The sequence below is a fragment of the Saccoglossus kowalevskii genome, chromosome 18 (genome assembly GCF_978046115.1).
Source record: "Saccoglossus kowalevskii chromosome 18, keSacKowa6.1, whole genome shotgun sequence".
Classification (NCBI taxonomy): Eukaryota; Metazoa; Hemichordata; class Enteropneusta; family Harrimaniidae; genus Saccoglossus; species Saccoglossus kowalevskii.
Window position 1 is genome coordinate 29,359,766 of NC_140658.1, and position 25,640 is coordinate 29,385,405.

The 25,640-nt window shown below is 33.6% G+C and overlaps 3 protein-coding genes and 1 long non-coding RNA gene across 4 annotated transcripts; 1 reads left to right on the top strand and 3 right to left on the bottom strand.

The window, feature by feature from the left end:
- Positions 1-3,366: 3,366 nt before the first annotated feature.
- On the bottom strand, positions 3,367-8,042 carry LOC100369483 (2-iminobutanoate/2-iminopropanoate deaminase-like). Its single transcript, XM_002737532.4, has 6 exons — positions 7,942-8,042; positions 7,752-7,854; positions 5,014-5,068; positions 4,129-4,197; positions 3,940-3,995; positions 3,367-3,761 (listed from the first exon to the last, which is right to left on the bottom strand). Exons 1-6 carry the CDS (start codon positions 8,001-8,003, stop codon positions 3,684-3,686), a joined length of 423 nt encoding a protein of 140 aa, XP_002737578.1. The 5' UTR covers positions 8,004-8,042; the 3' UTR covers positions 3,367-3,683.
- Positions 8,043-9,025: 983 nt separating this feature from the next.
- Positions 9,026-9,603, top strand: LOC146732019 (uncharacterized). The gene is made up of 2 exons (XR_014926964.1): positions 9,026-9,200; positions 9,468-9,603. It is a non-coding gene; the product is annotated as an uncharacterized LOC146732019 (long non-coding RNA).
- Positions 9,604-10,698: 1,095 nt separating this feature from the next.
- Positions 10,699-16,393, bottom strand: LOC144362896 (2-iminobutanoate/2-iminopropanoate deaminase-like). Its single transcript, XM_085492691.1, has 6 exons — positions 16,224-16,393; positions 12,830-12,932; positions 12,240-12,294; positions 11,826-11,894; positions 11,225-11,280; positions 10,699-10,871 (listed from the first exon to the last, which is right to left on the bottom strand). The coding sequence occupies exons 1-6, from the start codon at positions 16,286-16,288 to the stop codon at positions 10,803-10,805; spliced, it is 417 nt and encodes a 138-aa protein (XP_085348817.1). The 5' UTR covers positions 16,289-16,393; the 3' UTR covers positions 10,699-10,802.
- A 624-nt stretch (positions 16,394-17,017) lies between these two features.
- LOC146732020 (2-iminobutanoate/2-iminopropanoate deaminase-like) lies at positions 17,018-25,609 on the bottom strand. Its single transcript, XM_085492678.1, has 6 exons — positions 25,429-25,609; positions 23,998-24,100; positions 21,423-21,477; positions 21,027-21,095; positions 19,868-19,923; positions 17,018-18,140 (listed from the first exon to the last, which is right to left on the bottom strand). Exons 1-6 carry the CDS (start codon positions 25,491-25,493, stop codon positions 18,072-18,074), a joined length of 417 nt encoding a protein of 138 aa, XP_085348804.1. The 5' UTR covers positions 25,494-25,609; the 3' UTR covers positions 17,018-18,071.
- Positions 25,610-25,640: the final 31 nt, after the last annotated feature.

A 25,640-nucleotide genomic window follows, 5' to 3' on the forward strand; every position in this document is an offset into this window, starting at 1 on the left:
TCACGAGAATATTTATGTACACACGTATGCTTGATATTGTCATTGATGGAGTCTGTTAATTGGAACACAGGATAATGGTCAGATATGTCAGAAAATAAGATCCCTGATGTAATATTGTTGTCAACAACATTCGTGAATATGTTGTTAATAATTGTGGCTGTATTTGATGTTATTCGAGTTGGCTCGGTAACTAAGAGTTCATTACATTCAAGAAATTTTGTGATATAACATTTGTTTCAATTTTTAACAGGTCGATATTGAAATCGACAAGAATGTAGCAAGTTTTATTTTCTTTGCTTAAGTTTTTTAGGTATTTTGTCTAACTGCTTTACAAAATTGTCTGTGTTATTATTTGGTGGTCTAGAAACGAGACCTAATATGACATTTTTGTTTTTAATTTGTGGAATTTCAATGAATAATGATTCTATACTGTATGAAAAATAGATATCATCTCTCCCTTTGTACTGCAAATTTTCTTTCAGGTAAATAGCAACACCACCGCCCTTTTTTATTTTCTCTGTTTATTATTAAATAATTGTATTCTGGGAATTAGGGGGGGGTCAGTTTCACTGAATCCGATAACAGTGAATTTATGTTTTAAAGATGCCAGATAGTCCTGTATATTATTTGCATTCTTATTCAGACTTCTTGAGTTTAAGTGAAATATGGAAAAAGTGTTTTCGTTTAGATTATCACACAACTTATTGAAATCATCTTCTAATAAATAGTTTTTTGAAATTATTGTTACAACCAATATTATCATTATTGTTTATATTGGTAATTAATGGATTGTATTTTAAAGAGTTTAAATGATCTACATTGATATTTAGATCAGTTTTAAATGTTAGTATGTTTAGAAGAAATTCATCATTATCATTAACGTGGTTAAATGGAAATCATTCCTAAATACATACTTTGCAGTACCAGTGACTATTATCTTCAGATAATTAGGATAATCAGTATCATTTATATCGGCACATTTATGGTGAATCCATTTGTGGCATATGTCACAAAATAAACCCTTTTGGCCCGGCCTCACCTGCTTACTACAATTAGAACAAGGATATTTCATTAAACTAAAATTAAACAGACGTTAGGATAAAATTAAACAAATGAATAAACAAACAAACAAACAAACAAACAAACAAAATGAATAAAATAAATAAATTATAGCTGTATTTCAAGTAACTTAAACGAACAAATTTTAATTTGTTCCGGGCTATCGTATTTTAATGTACGTATTTAGGCTCAGTATTAAATTTCATTTATTTGCACCTATACTAACACCAGGGCAGTTTATAATTTGTAGCACAGATATCTATTCTTGAATCTGTGCGCTTTATGTAACATATATGTTTTAAAGTTCGAGTGCACGAGAATTTCAGATGTGAAAATGCGTGACCGCTGAATATATACTTTGTACATTGTGGTCTCATTTGCCCTTGTTTACAGTACGGGCACCTGGTCGCATAGATCACGGGTGTTGTATGGATTGAAATCATTTACAGCTTTGTAGTTTAACGGTAACATTTTGTAACCAATGATTGTGATTACTGATCCGATAAACCGGATATAGCAGTTTATTGAGTTACATAAACAGGTATACAACACAGGTATAAAACAGAAGTTTAAAACATGAGAACAAATAACGGTTTAGCTGGTGTAATTGGTGCAACTGACTTGTATAGGTTTGTTAAATTGAAGATGATGAATAGCTAAACTGGGTTCGAATGAGGAAAACCTATAATTTAAAATAACTCAGCTGATAGGTGTGTTGTGTCATCTATAGCTTTATATCACTACATTGGTTATTACGCACGGTTGTCATGGATAACGTTTCGATAATTAACAAGATGACCGTGGATAGATGTAATAGTAGGATACCAAATTCTGAGATAAAATGAAAATTTCACATGCTGCAAAGTATAGCCACCCACAAATCATTTTGTGACCTTGACAAAAGATGTATTTCGATCTGGGCTTGTTGGAGATCAGGATTGTATTGATACGCAGAAGTTAGTACTTGATCCGAAAAAAAATTAGATAAAATGAATATTCAATTTTGCTCAAACATGTCTGCATACGGCGTAACCAGTATACAGTGTAATTTTTACATCATATATTCATGGCAGAGTGCACGTTATTGTCATAAAAAGTGAAAAACTTTCTGACACTTTGGCAATTTAAAGCAGGTCATCTCGTGAATTTGGGGTTCCGTACTCTATTGACCTTACTTTCAAGATATTCCATCTTCAGTTGAACAACGTAATGTGAAAATGTATGTGGACGTCACAATGTGTGTAGACGACACAATTGACTTTTTCCACCAATCAATGTAGACACTGTTGTCTCTACACCTAATTTAGATGGATTAACTGCTTGTTTGGGTATTAAAACAATATTATGCAGTATTGAATTTTTTTAATATTATTTATCTCATTCGATACTAGTTACACTGTCTTTAACATTAGCTAATTTCGCTGAATTAAGATGTCGCTAATTAGAATAGAGTATATTCTCACATTAAGATTATTGGCACTTTAGTTAAATTAAGATTCAGTTAATTCATGCATTGAGTCAAATTCGCCAAAATGATATGTAGCTATTTCAAAATATATATAGAAATATTTACCGAGCGTTTCATTCAAATCCAATTGAGACAACTGGATTGGCTATAATAATCCGTGCAGTGTTCAACGTTGTGCCACATACCAATCAGATTCTGGTCGATACGTCTACGCACACGCTCTGATTGCGTAGTTCTTTTCAGCAGCGTCTATTCATCCGCGGTGTTTGTTTTCAAATTTATGTTCGACAATTATAATTGTGCTACCAGACAACGCCGAATTATACGCTAATACTCTGATGTGCGTCTTGGGCAATGTATTACTGATGGGAATAACTAACTCTCTGGGTAAGGCAACTATAATTCAGAATATGATAAAATGGTAAATGTGACACGAGGGATACGATTTCATTCTTTGTCTAAAAACTGTACGTGAATTTTTATAACATCATTCAGATGAAATTGTGTATTATTTTGGATGTATAACACACGCATGTTCGAGACCCCTGGATAAATGAAGTGATTACACTTGTGATGCTTTACGCAAATGGGAATGTTATTGATTTGCAATCAACATAGCACGATTAGCGTTGGTAAAATTGGAATCCCAACGTCCATGGTTGAGTACACGACTGTCCCCTGTCGCAATTAATAGTTGTATGACTAATCCCGGCGTGTAGGTGTCTTTATTGGATATTATTTTTAGCTCGCGTACAAAGGGAATGTGCAATAATGTGCAATGGAAGTATATACGGGCAAGTTCGAAGCGATGAGGGCACATGGCACATATATAGTACGCATTTATATTTATATGTTTAATCACATAGCATCAATTGACATGAGTGACAATGGATACAATGCACAAAAAACGAAAAGTTACATGAAAAGGCCAAAAAAATCCCAGCGAGTGTATTTAATCATAGACAGTAAGTATATTGACGAACGTAACATCTATACAGCATTCTGTTCTATAGTTAGAGTCGCATTTCGTAACATGTATATTTCGTCTTAGTGATAGTCACTTATTTGAGCATGTTTTTAATTAATGCACGATATGCAATTCAGGTATATTCAGTCATTCATTCATTCATTCATTCCCGGTCACATTTTGATTGGTCTATAACTTTGACTGTATGGCAGCGGCGTCCACAATCGGTCCTACAATCGCAATGGCTTCTATTTCAACACGGGCGTTCTGAAAAAACAAAAAAAACAAAATACGTGTATTTCAGTACGTACTGAACAACACTCTTTGATAAACTTCTCTCTATAACGATTGACTTGGTACACGACACGATCGACCCCCCCCCCACTCTTCACTAGTATTTCATTGTATAAATAAACAACGACCTAGATATAGTAGCAACACCTACCATTGGTAATACGGAAACTTGAAAAGCAGAACGAGCAGGGAAATCACTGGGAAAATCTAGAGAGATAAAACATTACAAATACTGTAGTGATGTATCGCAATGAAATGTCGTATAATATAAAAAAACATATTCTGATCTGAGCATGCGCATGCAAAGTAGGTAATGTTTAACAAACTAATTCCAACTCACATTTCCTGTACACTTCATTGACCTGTGCAAATTCCTTGATGTCAGCCATAAACACAGTGGTTTTAACGACTAAATAAGATAAAATAAAGTATACACATACATAACACGAATGTGAATCCAAATAAAGATACTTAAGTGGATAGCACTGATTTATAGACAAATTTTAAAAAATATAGTAGTAAATCAGAGCCTGTGTTATCATTCAAGGCAGGTAACATATCAGTGACACATTTAGCGTAATTAACTTATTATAATTTTCCTCTCCATGTAATATATATTAGGAACTTACAGTTTATTTATTTTATTTTTTTCATTTTTGAGAACAGTCACAGTCTTTGGGGTTCTTAGCAACATGAATGTTATATGTTAATGTGTCGTGGTGTGCATTGATTTCATACTAGCCCCATGCGTAACAATGTATTCAAGTTATCCATGATACTGTAGGGCAAACGAAATATTATACTTAACTGTTACATATCACTGGTAATTTTAAACAAAGATACTATTAATTAAAGGTATATTTAGCGGGAAGACCTAAAGATTTAATTGTTTACTTTTTGGTTTTAACTTTGCAATACAGTGACGAATTTTAAATTATTATTTTAAATAAAAAAAACGGTGAAAAATCATATTTTCATATATGAAATGAGTTTATTATATACAGAAGAATTTCAGGAATACATTGCTATAGTAATTAAACATAACACACAAAGCAGATTTAGTCATATCAAGTAAAATACATTTTAGAAACCGTAGTATGATAAAACTATTTTGTTTTGAATCGTATCAGATACAATTCAGTCTGTCATTAACAATATAAATGTTACAACTCTTAAGTATTTAGTAATTAAAGACGTGAATAATGAACTTAGAAATCATTCTTACCATTGGAATAATCACAGCCATGTCTTTTCAATATATCTCTCATATTCCTCAAAACCTAGCAAAAAAATATAATATTGAAACTGTTCGTTATGTATAGTTTGTTTTATTGTGATGAATTTGTTCACGCATAACTGTTAATCGACTTAATTAGCTGATTACTAGTGAATGGCTATGTTATGTCTGTCATCGTTTCGGCCCATTTGAGGTTCTGGACGAAACTTGGTTCAGTGATTTGGAACTAATTACGAGATAACCGTCGCTATTCGAACTACTATTTCTGACAGTTTAGTATTTGTGGTTATTAATGTAGTGAACGATTAATCAAAAGATATGACGTATTCAGTACTTAGTGTGATTGGCTGTATGATTGAAGGTTACGCCCTAGAGTCTTTTTACTGCTTTGTAATTGGTTAAGATTTTGAAAATGAATAAAGTTGTTTTAGTTGGTTTTGGCGAGTACATCAGGACAGATGCAGTCCTGCAGAGTCTTGGAGAATCTAAGGCAGTCTAAGGGCAGTCTTGGGCGAGTCTTGGGTCAGCCTTGCGATAGTCATGGGGACTTTTCCCCAGGGCGCTGTGTCTTATAGAGTGCTCGACTGATCGAATAAGACGAGAGTTGAAACGTATTTCGTTGTGTGTGTCTTATTTGACTGTAAGGTTTAAGTGACTTTCTCGATCCCGCATCTCAAGGGGACGCGATATAGAGAGATGAGACGAGATTTACCCCCGACACGTGTGGAGAACCCAGAGAGAAGAATTTCCCCCTGATATTATCATTATGCGAAATATTTCCAAATATTAAAGTAACTATTGCATGCACGTTGACATAGCAACTTGATAAGAATTTCAAACTATCCGCTTTCATAGAAATAACTGTGACATGTACCTATGGTTTTTCAATTTAACGAAACTAGTATTTTTCAGAATGAACCAAATATATGTAAATTGTATTCCTGGTCAATATAAGGGCAGTGAATATAAAAGTGTTTGTGGCCAAAGGTCGATTTTTGAGAAAATAATGGTTGTATTTTAGTGAATGACGGTTATTTCGTCAGTATTAGTTCCTATGGTGGAGATATTATCTGAAAGTGTAGTTATATTTGGACAAATGTTGCAATATATTAATGTAACATACATTACAATGTAGTTTTATGTTACCATAGAAATAAAGCTTCATGTTTGTACATAATAAACCAATGAATGTTGTCATGCGATTTATGAAAATTTTCTTTTTAGTCCCCGTTCGGACGCAGTCCGAAAACGGGGACTTATGTTTTGCCCTGTGTGCGTCCGTCCGTCCGTGCGTCCGTGATCGCCTTCATCTCGAACATGCATGGACCGATTAAGTTCAAACTTCACTCATACATCACACATTATATGGACATATGCACATGCATTTTTTTCATGATCTGATTAACGATAGCCGAATAGCGGCCATTTTAAGGCCGAAAATGCATTGAAATCGCACATTTTCACCATTCCGGACCCGTATCTCAGTTATGCATGGATGGATTTTGTTCAAATTTGGTACATACATTAAACATAATAGGACCTTGATGCACGTCTTTTTTTTTCGGATCAAGTTCGAAATGGCCGACTGGCGGCCATTTTGTTAAAGAATTCAGTTCTGGATCCGTATCCAAGACATGTCTGGATTGATCAAGTTCAAACTTCACACACACATGGTACATCATGTCACAAATAGATATGTGCATTTGTTTCATGATCTGCTTAACAATAGTGGAATGATGGCCATTTTAAGGCCGAACATGCATCAAAATCACGTATTTTCACAATTCCAGAACCGGATCTCAGTCATGCATGTATGGATTTTGTTCAGATTTAGCACAATGTGTTGTACATATGCAGGTGCATTTCGGTCATGATCTGCTTTGAATGTATATGTCACTCAAATATGAACGGAACGGGGACGTGTCATTGACAATGACTTGTTCAAAATTGATATGTAGGGTTCTCTCATCTTGTAAGGCAATATCATTTACATATAAGTCGCTAGGTATTGAATGTCAAGGTCAAAATATTTGTCATCCTGTAGTAAATATACATAGAACACAGTTTTATACTACTGACCAAAATATATAGGTAGTAAGAAAAAATATGTTCATTTGGTTCAAAATGAAGAAAGAAAATGTTTATGTAAAGAAAAATACATAAATATTTGGACAAAAGGTGCTAAAAAATGTTGTTGGTAAGAACAAATCGAACTGACACTTCATGTAGGGCTCTGTGCATTTTTTGTCTAGTAACTCTGAATTCAGTGCCAACTATATATAATGTTGAGTCGCTAACGGATTCTACACATAAATAATATGTTCATAAGCCTTAGTCTCACTATTTTATGAACGATATATCAATTATGCTGGGTGGTTAGATTATTTGTTTTCATATAGGGGTGGTTCATTTCACGTTATGGCGGCACTGCAACACAGTGCATATGTTATGTATCGTGTACCGCCTCCACCACGTACTTCGTCCTTTTCTGTCCAGCTACTTGTCCACCCCTTACTCATAACGTGTCTTCCTTAGTGTAGAATAATTTCTTTCTATTCATTCGATAGCCTCGGAAAAATGGCCTGTTCCCTTAGCACCTTATCTAGTCCTTTTGTTACAACGTGGCTGTCCCGTAGATATGACCTTTTCCTATACAAATATAACTATAGACAAATATATATATATATATATATGTGTATTACATATGTTATATTATATACATATACCTGATGTGTTTGATCCTTGATATCACTTGAAACCAGTTTTCCGGTGGAATCCTGACCAATTTGACCCGATATATACATTGTTTTGTCAACCACAACAGCGGCACTGAACGGAATGAATACAATCATTTCAATAGTTAGATCAATTCGATATTGTGTAGAATATGTAACAATTACTGTTGTTATCACCTACCTAATTGGAATACTACGTAGTGTCTTTGGTGCTTCCAGTATTTTGCGAACTGTTCCAGCCATGGTTACAACGTTCAACTCGTTACTTGTACCAATGAGTGTACACATACAGAACCCCTGGATGACCTTTGTATGTTACTGTGTGACATTTCGATGACCTTACAATATTCCGTTGTTAAAGGCTGGCCGTTTGAAATCATCATGGGGCATATAATTTTGTGTAATAAAACTATTAAGTATTGATATGACTATTAATTATTGGATAATTATAATATGACTAATAATCATCTACAATTGTGGAAGGCCAGGTTAGGTTTATTTATTACAATAAGGACAACGAGTATTAAATTGAAGACTAACAGCATTATCTACCTGTACCATTTCATTATAATAGCTCACATCACAGTACTGGTGACTTTAATATAATGCTGTGATATGTTCAAAAAATTTTGTGAACGAATTGAACCATTATTGATTTTTTGCATATAATGCTAAATTAGAAAGATATAAAGTGTCTTGCTCATGGTAGAAATTCCTCAATGAGTACATTTTGACTATTTCACTCTGGTTAAAATAACATTGTTCTTATTTTTAAATACTTTTCACATTTATAAATGAAATTCAAAGTCATGTTGAGACAATATCGTATTGTTGTGAAATCTGCATAAAATCGAAACCTCCTGCTTATTTACGACGGATAGTATGATAAGACAGAGAATTCAGTGTGTTTCAAAAATTAATGGGCAGTGCAACAAATGGTACAATCTGATTAAAATCTGATGTAGTGTACGGGCTTTAATTATTTTGGCTATAAACTTATTTTAATTTTATTTTTTATTACTTTTGTTATTAATGCCTTTTTATTTTATTATTTTACTTTGATTTTGATTTTGTGATTCTTTTAATTCCGCCCTACATACATCTGACTCGATGCCTATGTAACGAGATTTCAACGAGACCCACTATCGACGATTTTAGTCAACGAATCACATACCTCCTTCTATAGCGCACATGATGACGTCACCGGGCAGAGTCAGATGGCAAACACACTCAAATAAAATGGCGGATTATATTGTTTATATTGTGGCACGAATGATTCGAGTTTCGATCGTTATTTTGCGTAGTTATTCTGGGAGTGACAATTTTTTTTCCACCGGTTCGACCGAACACCGGTGTTTTTTTCCAGTCGCTTGCCCTGGAGACGGGTGATGTTTTGTTGACGATGGGGCCAAAATAGTCTATGGTATTGAAGGCGTAGATGTAAATATTCATCAAATTGTATCAACATTTTGTACATTATACAATAACTCTTTATTAAAGTAATTGAGGTGATTTGGACTGGAATAAAATATTTTTTATTTGGAACACATCGCAATTGATCAGGAAATATTTTATTGCTCCAGTTTTCTGCGTCGATGCCGTGGGCCGCTGACCGTTATACAATTTAAAATCAGTTTGCATTGTTTACTATAGCTGTTTACAGTGTTCTAATCATTACAATTTACTTATTTTTTGCTTCCATTCTAGATAATTATGCTCAGTGTTTGATGTAAAATTGAAGTGATGACGAATAAACGAACCTTGGCTGGCGAAGATGTATCAGGAAGTGTACACATTTGTTGGAAGTGAAAACAAATATTCAATGTAATGACAAAAATTGTAAAATGCTGTGGAATTTCTTTTGTAAATAGAAATATACTAGCAATTTTCTATTAATGGTTTATTCATGTGGGCAAAATATAATATGCCCGTAGAGTATCGCTACACTGAAAAGTAAGCAACCGACAGCTTGTATAAAAGGAGGGCTGTGATTGGCTGTTACTTACGCGAGATTTGAATGGAACTTACATTGGCGTCGGATCAGTTGTATGTAGGGCGGAATTAAAAAAAAACACAAAGTAAAAGTAAAAAGGCATTAATAACAAAAGTAATAAAAATTAAAATAAGTTTATAGCCAAAATAAATTAAAGCCCGTACACTACATCAGATTGCGAATGGTATGACGTATCGGGAAAATGAGAATCAATCAACGTTCAACTGTGCAAATTATTTTTTTTTGTTTTAAGCTTAATTTTTCAGGACGAGATTGCTGCAAGTGTGTTCTTTCCCCATATGTTATTTCTATAAATATTCATTTCTTCCGGCTAATTCCTCAAAATCTACGCCCCCCCCCCCTTACCGAATTTCTAAAGCCCAGGTGGATATAGGTGTCATTGGATATTTAATATTATTATGCATGGTTCAGTGCTATTCGAAATTTGATTTCGATTACTCTCGATTCTTGTGCGATGCGATTGGTCACGGATTACAATTGATTGTTACACACATCTTCATGTTATTTCGTTCCAGAAAAATTCGTACTGTCAAGATTGTTACTTCAAAATTGAAATCACAAATGTCTACATGTTTACATAATTGGAATATTGCAATTATTTGGCCCGCTTAAAAGATGATACTCCCGAAACTCGTACACCTATCGTTAGTGTACCCAGGGCGTCTCTCTTGATAAATGTTCTCCATTTTGTACCACCAAATATCCAGGATGGGTATTTTATAGCTGTGGCGTATCGTATCTAGTGGCAACCACAGGAACAGTTACATCGCATTCAATTGACACCGAGTTTATAAATGTGTTGAAGATTTGTAAATTAATATCCACAAGTAATCAAAAACGATTTTAGATTTTGGTGATTTCAACAATTTCCCAGGCGAAGATATAAACTATAAACATATTATAAATATATTAATATATAACTACTTTATTTGCCAAACTGGATTTTTATTCAATGATAACAATAACAATCAATTTTACAAAGCAACATACACAAATCCATAACAATGATTGATCAATTCAATGTCGAGTCAATCTTCGAACTGAACATCTTCTACAGGTCCTAATATAGCAATACCTTCTATTTCAATAAGTGCATCCTGCAAACATAAATAACGGTAAATCAACGGATGGCATTGACATGTCAAAGTTTTGATGGTCACTACTTAAAAATTTAATACGAGATAATTTGGAAACCCGCCAGACCAGAAAGTCAAAGATAATCATCAGAAACTTCATTGATTATGATGTGAATAATATGTAATTAATTATTAATTAATTATCTGATCAAGAATCGGACATTACATATTACAAATGAATGTGGGAATGTTATATAGACTTTAAGGGGGCACCAAACATTCATCAATTTGAATTATAACAGTTTTTTGTAAATTCTTAATTTCAGACACGTGGAATGAATGACATTGTGTAAAGGATTCGTAATACTATGTACCTTTGGCAATGCAGTTACTTGATATGCAGCACGTGTTGGGAAATTGCTCGGGAAAACTGAAATAAACAATTACATTTCAAATATGAGAAATTGAAGGTGGACATTGACCGACAACATTTATGAATTGCAAGTTTCAATCCTCTGTTGTGTTGTATTTGATATGTTCGTTTGTCTGTAAATAAATTAATATACATACTATATACTTGCTTGTAATAACGGTTTAATCTTAAACAACGAAGTCTTACACTGATTTGAGAATGGGCTATAAGCACCTAAATATAAAGAAGAGACCCCAAATTCTCCCTAATTGTGAAGATGGTGAATGAATACAATATATTCGTTTTCGAATGTATGTTACATTCGAATGAAGTATTAATTTGAATATTATGCAATCCTGATTGAAAATGATTTCTGAATCAGAACAATTTTTTGGCAACGAAAAGCGTACATAAAAAAGGTTTTCCTAACGTTGTTTGGGTGGGGGTATTATAGCTGACACGATTCACTTATAATGGTTGACCATCTTTTAGTCTGTCCCAGTGTTACGTGACAATTCCCAATTTTTGAATATTACAATTACCACACTTCAAATGTATCTTACATTTCTTGTATACTTCATTGACAGCTGGGTAATTCTTCATATCTGATAATAATACAGTGGTCTTAATAACTAATACAAATTACAAAAAAACATCAATTAGAGTATAATCTGACCCTGGTTGAATCGTATTTTGTTTACTTGTATGCACTAATTTTTTTGAAAACACTACTTTCCCATTGGTACACAACATCTAAACACCCTAATAATTCGGTTAAGCTTCGACAACGCCATACGTAACAAGCGATATAGTTGCAGAGTTCTGTAACACTTAATTCAAATAGTACTTTTGATTTTAATGTCACATTTTGAACTAGCAATGGGTGTAGCCTGTGATTTTGTTCGTAGATTACTATATTTCCTGTGCTAATCAAGGTTCTATAGTCAATAAAACATACTGGGAAATTGTATGCTCACCATTTGAAAAATCAGCACCCTGACTGTTCAGAATACCACCCATATTTTTCAGTGTCTGTACAAATAATCAGAATCATCAATACAATTAATCATACATTTCTCAAACAACACTGATTTTATTTTTTTTAATTTCATTTTATTGTATGTGCCTGGAATATCTTGATTGTTAAAGCGGGAGAGTCGTCACCTGCGCACGCGCGGGAATTGGGTCCCAAGCGATAACAACACACGTAAAAGCTCATGGGCAGACGCTTGTTTGTAAACAATGACACACTATGGCCATCTGATGCATACGCAGGTGACGACTCCCTCGCGTTAACATAAGGGTCCAAATATATACTAGTATTTTAAGGTTGAGTTCTGCACTCACATGGTTATTCCATATACACATGTACATATACATACATTTTCTATTAAAGGTGATTCAACTTATAGAATCTTGAACTGTCGGCAAGCACTCCGGTGGAATGTCTGAGCGGAACAACATCGTGACGGCGGATGATGACTTTTATATTCAGTCTATGCTGAATTGATGTTTTAAAACGATATAGTGTTTTATTCATTTCATAATCAGACAACAATATACATACTTGTTCAGTCTGTTCACGTATGTTATCAGACACAAGCTTTCCACTAAAATCTTGACCAATCTGTCCAGAAATATACATTGTTCTATCGACAACTATGGCTTGACTGAAAGAAAAATTAAACGACCCAGCAATGATTACAGTGTGTGGTAGTCAATATTGCTTTTCAGGAAGTAAACTTCACATTAATTATGTTCATATAAGAATTATTTTAAACCATATCAATTAAACTACTGTAAAATACTTTATTTTCGCTTGGAATATTCGCTATTTTCGCTGCAGGAATGACTCAATGAAAATAAAGCAGGAATGACTCAATGAAAATAAAATCCAGCGAATATACCTTTTTTCCCTATATTTTACACTCATTTCGCCAAAAATCAGTGAAAAAACAAAACACCTAAAATGTCTTTTCGGCGAAAATTAATTCCAGCAAAAATATATACATTTTATGGAAGCTCGTAATTTACATTAATTAAAAATCGATGTTAGATTATAGACAACCTCCATTGTATCTAACGTATGTTAAGTCACTATTTTGCTACTATTGTGAATTATGGGCTTTCATGAAATACATTATAGTTTGTTGATGTTTGAAAATTCAACCATGATATTTATTAATTTTACTTCCTGAAATCCTCAAGTTCAAGCCAAATTCATTGTTTTCACTACTAAGCATGTTACTGCGCATATATATTTATGATTTATTTCACCAATAATAATAACAATTCTAGTAATCTTATTATTATTATTATTATTATTATTATTATTATTATTATTATTATTATAATAATAATAATAATAATAATAATAATAATTTCTTGGTGTGGACCACAGAGGTAGTTCATCCGAACTAATCTAGTCTGTGGCCCAATCCTAACCAATATACATTTCTATGCAGGCCACACATATATACATATATATACATATACATATATATATACATATATATATATATATATATATATATATATATATATATATATATATATATATATATATATATATATATATATATATATATATATATATACACACATACACATGCATACATACGTGCACACACATACATATATACACATACAAACAAAAAACAAAATCTCCAGAAATAAATAAGTAAAATAATAATAATAAAAAAAAATGAGAGAAAAAAAGAAAAAAAAATGGAGCTGTTAATGCGCTACTCTGCACATCATATTATTAGTGGAACAATCGTGGGCAAGTACAAATAAAGTTTAGCTGCAAATAATATTTGTATCATACATATGATAAAGCTAGTATTTAAATATTAAAGTACGGTGTTCAGTATATGTTGTTTTAGGGAACTTTTGAAAGGTATTCTATTAGTAATTTGTTTGATTGGCTCAGGTAGAGAATTCCAATGTTTTACGGCTGTATATTTTAAAGTATGTTGGGAAAGTGAAAGATTCATCCTGGGGACATAGTAGTTATTACCTGACGCAAGTCGTGTTGAATATAAATGAGGTAGAGGGGAGAGATAGTCATTGATAGTATATGGGCATAGCGGTTGCTTTTCAGATCATAAATGAACAGACATATCTTAAATTTACACAACTTGTGAATATCAAGTATGCCCAGTTTTTTAAATAGAGGGGCAGTATGTGCATTGTAAACAGCAAATGAGATAAGCCGTACAACTTTCTTTTGCAAAAGAAGGATAGGCTCTAATAGTGTATGATAGGCGTTTCCCCATACTTCTAAACAATAACTAATATGCGGGAGAATCAGGGAATTGTATAACAAAAGTAAAACTGATTTGGGCACATAATGTCTGATCTGAGAGATAATACCAACTTTGGGGGCAATTATTTTTTTTACTTTTTCAATGTGAGGTTTCCAGTTGAGGTGCTGGTCAATGGACACGCCAAGATAATTGATTGAACAAACGCCCTCTATCTCAAACCCATTTATATCCAAGCTGCCCTCAATGCCCAGGTGTTTATGAGGCGTTTTAATAGTCATGCATTTGGTTTTTTCTACATTGACTGTAAGTTTGTTGGCACTGCACCATTCACAGACTCTTTGAAAATCGTTGTTAGTATGTGCAAGTTTGATTGTGTTACTTTTAATATACTGAAAGAGGTTAGTATCGTCTGCAAATAGGCGAAAGTCAAAAGCATTAGTTGAGTTATTGATATCATTTATGTAAATTAGGAATAAAAGTGGGCCAAGAATCGATCCTTGTGGAACAGCACACTTTATTGGTTTATATGTAGATGTAATATTGTTAATTTTCACTGATTGATAACGGACAGAAAGGTAGTTTTTAAACCAGAGTAGCGGGAGCCCTCTGATCCCATAATATTGTAATTTGTGGAACAGAATATTGTGATCTATAGTATCAAAGGCTTTTTTCACAGTGCATTATGGGAAAGAACATACTCTATGGAAAGAAAGAAATGAACACATTGGGCAATTACTAAATTAAATGCTAATATTATAAAATGTGTCGCTAATATTATGATTTATTGCACTATGCGACTTTTTCATTCAATTTTACCAAGCAAAATTTTGAGCTTTGAAGAAACAGCTTTGCCACAGTAAGCAGTGCAAACCATTTTTACCATTACCATTTTTATGACATTTCATAATCTTCCATTACCATTTTTATGACATTTCATAATCTTCAATTCGGTCCAAGCCGAACACGACTGTTATTTCCAGGATGCCATGATGCTATTAGCTTTATGTGTGTGTGTGTGTGGAAGGGTCTTCTGTCTTTTATTTATACCTTTCCCTGTTATTTAATATTCTTATCTATAGGAATTTAATATTTAATGTCATATCTGATATAAACGCAGTTTTTTTCCAAGGATGTAATCATAATCATGACGTAGAATGTAGCTTGTAAACTTAGTTTCTATATCATGCATGCCTGATTTACTGGTGAGCCATATCCCATCCAAGGTCAAAAGTTCAAACTCAATCATCAATGACTTTTCAGACCTTTGTGATCAGCGACGGGGGTTAGCGAGTTCTACTCCCGTGGTCGGCTGTCCACATATCCAAAACCGCTCCTTAGCTACCGATAAATATGGAAGTTGGGGGTACGTACTGCCCGCTCAGCAGTCAACAAAAAGAATACATACTGATCATTTGGCAGATTCGCGGTATTACATGTAAATACAGAGCTGTAAAAGTCCACTGTCGAATTCTTGGGATTTCCCCGTCCTCGGTGAACTGTGGCACGTGCAAAATCGCTGTATCTTCGTCGCAATGAGTAGCGGACTACAACAGGGTAACTTGAACTAACCCTCTCAGGGCCACGTGAAAGATGTACTTTAAAATTTGGTCTCTCAATAAATAAGGTTTAAAAACATTAAGGTCGATTATGATTATGAGGTCACCAGATAAACAGATTACTCCGGCTACCTACCTGAATGGAGCTGCGCCGGCCGGTGATTTGGACGTTTTGACGAATTTCCGAACTATTCCTGCCATGGTTTGGAGTCGACTTGCAAAACACGTGGGTGTAGTTACTAATAAAGGAAGAACCTCGTCGATGGTGCAAACAGATATTAATAACCTATGACCTAGTCAAAAGTCAGGTGACTATATCAAACCGGTGACGTCAGGTAACACCCGCACTTGCTCAGTGACAGGGATAACCCCGAACTCCGCACAGTTCGATGCGCGTTATCATATTGCGTAAAGCGCAAAGGCCTCTGGGAAGGAGATTGGGATAACCTTCCTTGCGGCTAGAACACCGAAAGTACATATTCATAGAAATAGAACTCTGCTCGGGAGATTGGGATAACCCAATAATTTGTAGTCTGGTCCCCTGCCCCAATTTCAACGCTGAGGTCGGTTAAGAACCTATTTTCTTAACCGCCCTCAGCGTTGAAATTGGGGCAGGGGACCAGACTAGATATTTTGCAGGACAAAAAACGCAAACGTGACCTATAAAAAGTTGTTTTAAAAATTATAAACATTAAATTTTTAAAAATAATATGGTATTTTGATTTTTACCAATTTACCCTAGTTTAGACATTGCTTGCTAGAGCTTTTTTAATACAATAGATATCACAAACCATGATTATCCGTGGAGATGTTCAGTAGTGTGTCATTATTTTTGTAGTTGCCATTCTGGAAAGGGTTGCACACTTGCTGCTGAAAATAAAATGGTATACTAAAATGTTCAGAATTATTAAATAATTCGCACGAACAAAGTGCAGTTAGAAACACCATGATTTATTTTCATAACAGCAGAAATTTCTCAAATTAATAAATATTCAACAAGAAGCTCCAGGTCATTCCAAAACGTACATATAGCGACTTTTTTAAAATTGATTTAATCAAAATAATAAATAATACCCCACAACCGTAAAGATTAAATAATTACACAGTTAATGGGCATGATTTAAGATTGTATTGTCTAATGGTTATACATACTCTATATGTAGGCATTTAGCAATTAATACTACATCTCATGTGCCATTGAATCTCCAATAATTCAATTTCATAAAGCACAGAATGGATTCGTTTATAAAAATCTATGGTACATTATATCAATGTAATATTGTAATATAGGTAATATCAAGGCAGGATGAGTGCATTAAATGGAATGTGGAGGTAAAAGCCTTAAAAAGCTGATAAAGATAACAATTATCAGTAGTAATATATCATTACAACAATAAAAGATTGTTTGAAGACAGTGCCCTTCCTGTTTGCAATGATTTTCACAAGCACAAACAGGTTTATTTAGGGTCAAATCAAGGTTTTTTCTGATATTCAACAATTTTTAGAGGACAGTATTATTTGGTGATTGTCAAATGAATTTAGGCATCACCAATATGGAGTGCATGGTGCTGGGATAACTTGTGAACAGTGATTAAGATATTGACTGGCATTCAAGAAATTAAGCATTCATGGTATAAACATAAAGTAAACATAAATGATAATATGAAATCAAGGCAGTGACAATCCATATTATTCTGAATAGTGAGTGCACCATACCCATAGAATAACCAATGCTATTATTTCAAAACAAAGAGTCATCTTTAAATCTAAAAATAATCCATAATAAAATTTGCTGAAGAAACAAACAATATGTTCACTGGAAATGCTAAGTTACTTCATGCATTTGAATTGAACATATTTCACTCAAAATTATTTACATGTATAACAGAATTATATTCAATTAAACAATTTATTTAGATATGATTATTTGGTAGTCTATATTTATTAGTATATTTTGAATTGTTATTTATAATCTACTGTCCAGTCAATCTTTGTTCTCTGTATCTGTTATTGGTCCAAGTACTGCAATGGCTTCAATTTCAATACGAGCATTCTGAAACGAGAAAGAAAAAAAGACTGTGTTATAAGTATCACAAAGTGATGCTAGTTTCATAATATGTTCATAACATGTTGTCTTTGATGCAGTGATTTTATGGTTAAACATGACACTTGCATAGACATATGCATGAACATGACAAAATACCATATTAAGAGGTACTAGGTGGCAGAATTAGCATACCATATTAACAGGAATAATTCCCATATTAGGAGGTGAAAATACCATATTAGGAGGAAAAATTACTATAATATTAAAAGGTGAAAATACCAGATTAGGAGGTACTAGGTGGCAGAATTAGCATACCATATTAACAGAAATAATTCCCATATTAGGAGGTGAAAATACCATATTAGGAGGTGAAAATACCATATTAGGAGGAAGAATTACTATAATATTAAAAGCTGAAAATACCAGATTAGACGGTACAATTACCATAATATTAGGAAGTAAAAATAGTACATTGTAGAATTGCCACATATTATGAAGAAGAATTACTATGCCCGAAAATTGTCAAGAGAAAAACATTTCGCTCACTGAATGCAGCCATAGCAGGTAATTATACGAAAGATGTCAACTGAAATATGTAAATGAGATCGATGCCAACTAAAATATGTAAATGAAATTGATGCCAACTGAAATATGTAAATGAGATTGATGCCAACTGAAATATGTAAAGGGCCATTCCAGTTTATATCTGCACCCCCCTGTTGATGAGCTTGTGTGTTTACTTCATACAGGGTATAATTTCCATGAATGTATAACCCATACAAAGTTTTATTTTCAAATCACCATTCACCATACAGTAATGGCAATCCAAAACTATAGTTCCTACTTATGGTGTTGATGAGTTTCATTGTGCCACCATACAGAGTAGGATTTCCTAATGTAACTCTCATCATATGCTAATTTACCAAGTTCAAAATTTTATATTTGATAATGGAAATCCAAACTAGTCCTGATTCATGGTGTTGATGAGCTCATTCGTGCCACCATCCTTATTTAATTTCAGTAATAACTATTTTATACTGGCCCAATTTTTTACCATATACAGTCAGAATTCCAAGTTTTTTTAGTCATACTGTTGGAAATCCAACCTCATCAACCGTTATGTGGCGAGATAAACTAGGCCATATTTTATTTAGTAGCCATAACTGCCTGGATTTCCAGGAATTTTTTTCCATACTCGTCTGGATTACCAGATTCTGTTTCTCCATATACAGTTGGAATTCCGGGGTATTTTCCCTATCATACAGTGCTGGAAATCCGACCACATCAACAGGGGGGGGGGGGGGGGGGGGGTGCAGATATAAACTGGAATGGCCCAAATGAGATAGATTGAACCCCTGGTGCAGCTTATATTAGTTGTTATTCCTTCACCATTAGACAATTTACCAAAATAGCTCATCAGGAGTGTGGCCCCTGATTTCTTTTGCATTTCCACTTAATTTGTTAATAAAATATGAATTTTATCAAATTGTATTTTTCATAACTATATTAAGATGTTTTTCAAGATCACTTAATCAAAATATGATTTTCTGTCGCAGCAATGATGCACAATAAATAAGCACAACTATAGTTGCATCACAGCAAATCTTTATGCATTAGTGATGCATAATATAGGCTTAAAGGGCACACTGCTTACCAGATAACAAAGCAAACCCAACAAATGACATCTTGTCACAGTCATTATCTGAAATTTTAGTCTCTAAATAAGTAAATACCTTTGGTAATCCAGCTGCTTGGTAAGCCGCACGGGCTGGCTGATTGGTTGTAAAATCTAACAATAAAACAAAGAATTAATTCCATAATATTAATATGAAAGAGATTACGCTAAACATAAAAACTTTCCTTTATAATCTTAGCGAAAATAAAGATTTTACACACAGTAAATGTATCTTAAACAATCTATGGGTGTCTGATATATCATCATATTTAGCTTCATGAGTTTGTTCGGTTATCATTTGTGGTTGACTGAATACTGCAGGGGATTAAGGAAACAAGGGCTCAAGATCCACACACCTACAGTGCTCTCAAATAATCATCTTGAAATATCTTTTGTTTTACTGCATGCAGAAGTATTAATTTTCACTCATATTAAATTTTATTATTATACATCTGTCACCTTAACGCCATAAGTTACAGCGTGCCGTAATTTTGAGGTATTTTACGGGGTATTTTCATACTACCATATTTGGAAATGCGAATTCCAAATATGGAATGATTACGCACGTAAGCGTCCTCTAATAATAAAAAAACATGGCTGCCACCTGGATTTGACCGGACTCCATACAAAGAAGTTCGCTGATTCTGTTCTAAACTTTTTTGGATTTCGGCATTTCCATGATGTATCCTTGAAGGGAAAAGATGTATAATAATAAGATTATTACGAAGATACCTCAAAGTATGCACTCAGACAGTACGCTGTCGCATCGACCTCCGCTGCGCGTCGGTCGATACTGCCGCTGTACTGTCTTCGTGCATACTTTGAGGTATCTTCGTAATAACCTTATAGTATATTGATAATTTGCATTTTACAGATAATTCACAGATTTTACTGTGAAATAAAATTCTATTATAATTTTATATGTTTACATGGATTTAATTGAGCAGTTTTTATTTTTAAAATGAAAATTAAAACCCAGCAAATACCCAGTATTCACAGTATTTTGTTAAAATACCATAATTGGAATTTTCTTAGTTATTTCTGTGTTAATTTGCATACAAATGCAACTAGATGTTAAAACTATTTTTTTTACTTTCAAATACATTTTGTTTTCAATGAAAAAAAAAAACAAGATTGAAGAGTGATTTGTGAACACATTCGATGTAAAGTTGAGCATTCAATCTTTCAGCTGATTATTAACAATCATTCGTACTTACATTTCCTGTAGACATCATTCACTGCTACAAAGTCAGCCATATCGGCTAATAAAACTGTTGTCTTGACAACTGTATTAACCCAAACAAAAAGCAGTTAGTGTCATTGGAATTCTGCTTCACTACATTGAGGGGAAACAAATGCACAATGAGTCCAATTACAGATTGGCATATTTTTTTTTAGCAGCATGGAATGCAGTAGTACTTTAGTGGCTGCCAGACATTGATAGACAGCTGTTTTTTATACTGAATTTAGTTTTATCACAGTTAACCGTACATATTAGTGTTGTGTGCCTAAATTTTTTTGACATTGGTCACAAGCCTGTTTGATAAACAAAAACATTTGAGAGTACAAAGACTACTACCAACATATTTACTTCATAAGGGAAGTGTACTTACCATTGGAGTAATCACAACCTTGACTGTTCAGAATTGCACCCATGTTTTTTAAAGCCTAAAAATATAAGCATTAGGTATCAACACAAAATAAAATTAATGGTTCTCTTTAATTCCTTTTTCTTAGAAATCTCAAACACTACTTGCAATAAACATAGTTGAACTCTGGTGACCTTGCCCTTTGTTATATAATATAATTCCCTTTATCATAGTTTGTTTCAATATAAATATGCATTGTCATAATTAATTTTGAATACAAACAAGTTTTGGGGTTGAACCAACAGTGGGGAATCAGTCTACCGAATGTCCTTAAAAGATGTAAATATCTTACAAAAACATTGGTGCCTTATTTGTTTAATTATTTTAAGGAACATAATTTCCAGCTTTATTGAAAGTAATTGAGATATTTAGAATAAAAACAAATGTCTCATTGCAAAAAAAAGTGCTGCATTTAGATGTGAATAGATTCATAAAACATGCAAGATAACAGAAAAATTTAGCTGGCTTTAGTTCAAGTATTTTGTACAGGTGTCTGTCAAAAATGAATGATTCACTGAGACAAATATGAACTGCCTCATTGTGTGACTACTGTATTATATGAAAGGTAAAAAAAACACCCTTTATGAATAGCTATCATGTTGCAAGCTCTGCTTTGTATGCAAATCAACTTAAATAGTTGGTGTCCAGTGGAGGGAGAAGTCAACAGTACTGTTGCCTCCTGAGAAACTACATCTTCAAACACTGCAATCTCTGAAGTGCATTTTTAAACTAGTATTATAAAAACTCTATCATTCTGTTCTAATAGCTGAAACATATTCCTGTGAGTTTTCATTTGTCGAATGAACTGTTTGTCAAATACAGAATACATATATTTTAGAATAATTTTCTTTTTAAAATGTGGATGAAATGTTTTGCTTTTAATGTATTTTTTATGTATTGTTTTTGATTTGATAACTTTTGACTAAACAGATTTTCTATTAGCTTCAGATCTTGATCAAAGTTTTGCACCCAGTTCATAGCAGTGCTTATATTGATTTTCTGACATCTTGTTTTCTGTAAAGATTTTATTGGTAGGTTTGCAAATGTGTATCCGACTGTGCAATCTCTCCATGAGTTGGTTTTGAAAAACAGTATGGGATTCTGAGATACATTACCAAGGATATTATTACAAGATAAATCATTTGCTTCATTGAACACATACAACAATGCATATTTCCACTGAGATCAGTGACCTTTGATGTGTATCACCAGTGATCAGTCAAGTAGAAACAGTCAAAATATTTTATCAGATTTTCTCAATTTTTGCATGATATTTTCATACAGGACATCTGTTGTTCAAACTCAGGGAAGACTTTATACTGATGAATAAGGTGACCAAGTTTGATAAAGTTTGGAATAGAATTAGTAAAGTTATTATGCACACAATAACAATTATTAACGACGACAACAACAACGACAACAACGACGACGACGACAACGCCGGACAAAATTTTCCCCTTAATATACCTTTCCCTTCCATCTTTGATGGTACGGGCAAGGTAAAAACCACCTGGGGTAGTATCATATCCTGCTAGCAAACAGGATGTGCTCTTGAAAAGAGATTTAAAAGTTCTGTGCATGGTAAATATCTTTTTTAGTTAACCATCACATTATGGGATGGCATTGTTCAAACTATTTGTTTTTCTTCATTTATTCTGAGCAAGACATTTCTTCATGATGGTGCTGTACTTTTTTTTCAATAAAAATATCTTCCATTAAAAATGTTCCCTGTAGAATATTTCTTTCAAAATTTTCTTTTTCTCAATTGTCACTTAATTTAACTTTTCCAGTTATATCATATGTGCTTTCATTGAAGCAAATTTGCATTTGTGCTGCTTCATTTATTTTGATCATAGTCACTTACATGTACATGAACTAGTGAGTCATTTACATAATGCTCTAGTAATCTAACAAATATGGTGAATCAAAATGTTTTGTAGTCAAACTGTGATTTGAATGTTTTGTTTGTCAAACTGTGACTTGAATGTTTTGTAGTCAGACTTTGATTTGAATGTTCCTGTAGTCAGGCTGTGATTTTATTTGTAGTCAGTGATTTTGTTTGTGGTCAGGCTGTGATTTGAATGTTTTGTTGCAAGACTGTGATTTGAATGTTCCTGTAGCCAGAGTGTGATTTAAATGTTCTGTAGTTACTGTAATTTGAATGTTCATGTAGTCTGACTGATTTGAATGTTCCTATAGTCAGACTATAATTTGAATATTCATGTAGCCTGACTGTGATTTGAATGTTTTTTGTAGTCAGGTTGTGACTTGAATGTTCCTGTGGCCAGGACTGTGATTTGAATGTTCATGTAGTCAGACTGTGATTTTATTTGTAGTCAGCGATGTTATTTGTAGTCAGACTGATTTGAATGTTTCTGTAGTCGGATTTTGATTTGAAATGTTTTGTAGTTGGATTGTGATTTGAATGTTCATGTAGTCAGACTGAGATTTGAATGTTCCTGTAGCTAGACTGTGATTTGAATGTTCATGATATATGGTAGACAGAATATCACTTCTAAGTAATATTATCTGTATTTACCTGTTCTGCTTGAGCCAGAACATCTTCTGCAACAAGGTTACCAGTCAAATCCATACCAATTTGACCAGAGATATACATAGTTCTATCAACAATGACAGCTTGACTAAAAGATTAAAAATAAAATAACATACAAGTACCTAAAAGTTTATACATACCTTAGTAAATTACTATATGGGTTGAGTCACATAGGATCAATTGGCAAGTGGGGAAACGATATCATAAAAAACTGAAATATATAAATATAAATATAAATATATGATCCAGATGTCTATTAATTCTTCCTCTCTGTCAGTGATAACAGTTTGTTTAAATTTTATGATAATTTATTCAGAATATTAAATTTTGAGATTTGCAGTAGCCATCGGTGGCTATAACTTGCTGTAGTCAAATCTTAATTTGTCAACTCTAGCAATGGTGGATTGATTTAATCAGACTGGAAAAATAATAATTTATTCAACACTGAGAAACACTCATGAAATACCATTTAGTATTTTAATGGTTGTGAAAAAAAAAAAACACTGAGAAAACACACAACAAGAAAACAAAAAGACTGATTAGTTATAAAAACAAAAAAGTTACAAAAAATTTAAAAAGAATTGTTTTTATGAAATGGCAATCATACAAATGTGGCTGTTTTTTATGCACGTTTTTATGCATACAAATCTACAAATAAAGCTAGCCATCTATTCATATGTGATTATGCTTTTACATGGAGAAGACACTGATGTCACTCTGTTAACGACATGGACACGGAACGCACATGAGTGGATAACTAACTTTATAGACCTATTAAATATATGGACCATTATTCTCGACCCCGGACAACCGGGTGCACACCTCTACCACAGAGTGAAGTAAATTAGCTAATTGTTGATTTGCCATGTTACTTTTCGTCTTTTTGTTTGCGTGCGTTGTATCCATGATCATCCATTCCAATTGATGTTAAAGGGCAGTGGTCGTCACGCATAGCGCGTCTTATGTAAACAAACAATGTATTTTACACGCGCTGTGTACGTCGCTACGAGTGTTATTACGAACAGGACGCGGCGCGATAACCCCCACCCTTTAAGTCCTTAAATATATCATTTTCGTCGGTATTACTAGCATAATCGAGGAAAAAATAATGAAAAATATAATTGATCGACTTTGGATTTTCAGCCCTGAAGTGACTGTGTATAAAACTGCAGTTCCCCCAGTAGGGCCACAGGCACTCGGTACCACGGGCGCTTGCAACAGGATTCATGGTTAAGGGAGATAGGCTTGGGTAGGGTTATATACTAGTATAGAAATAAAGACTACCCAAGCCTATCTCCCTTAACCATAAATCCTGTTGCAAGCGCCCGTGCTCGGTACTTTTCTTGGATAATAAAAAGGACCCATTGTAAAGTAGTAGAGCGCAATCACAAATAACACACAACAAAATATACATACTTGTACGGTCCAATTGCAGCCGGTGCTTTTGCTGTTTGTACAATTCGTCGAACTATTCCAGCCATGACTGAGAAGGCACGTGCAATAAGCTACAGTATGATTAAGAAGAAGAGATGAGATCTCTGGTGAGCGAGGCTGAAGACGATTCTGTTACACTGTGACCTCACCCCTACGTGTCAAATGTCGGATTTCTAAGTCAGGTGACAGCGTCA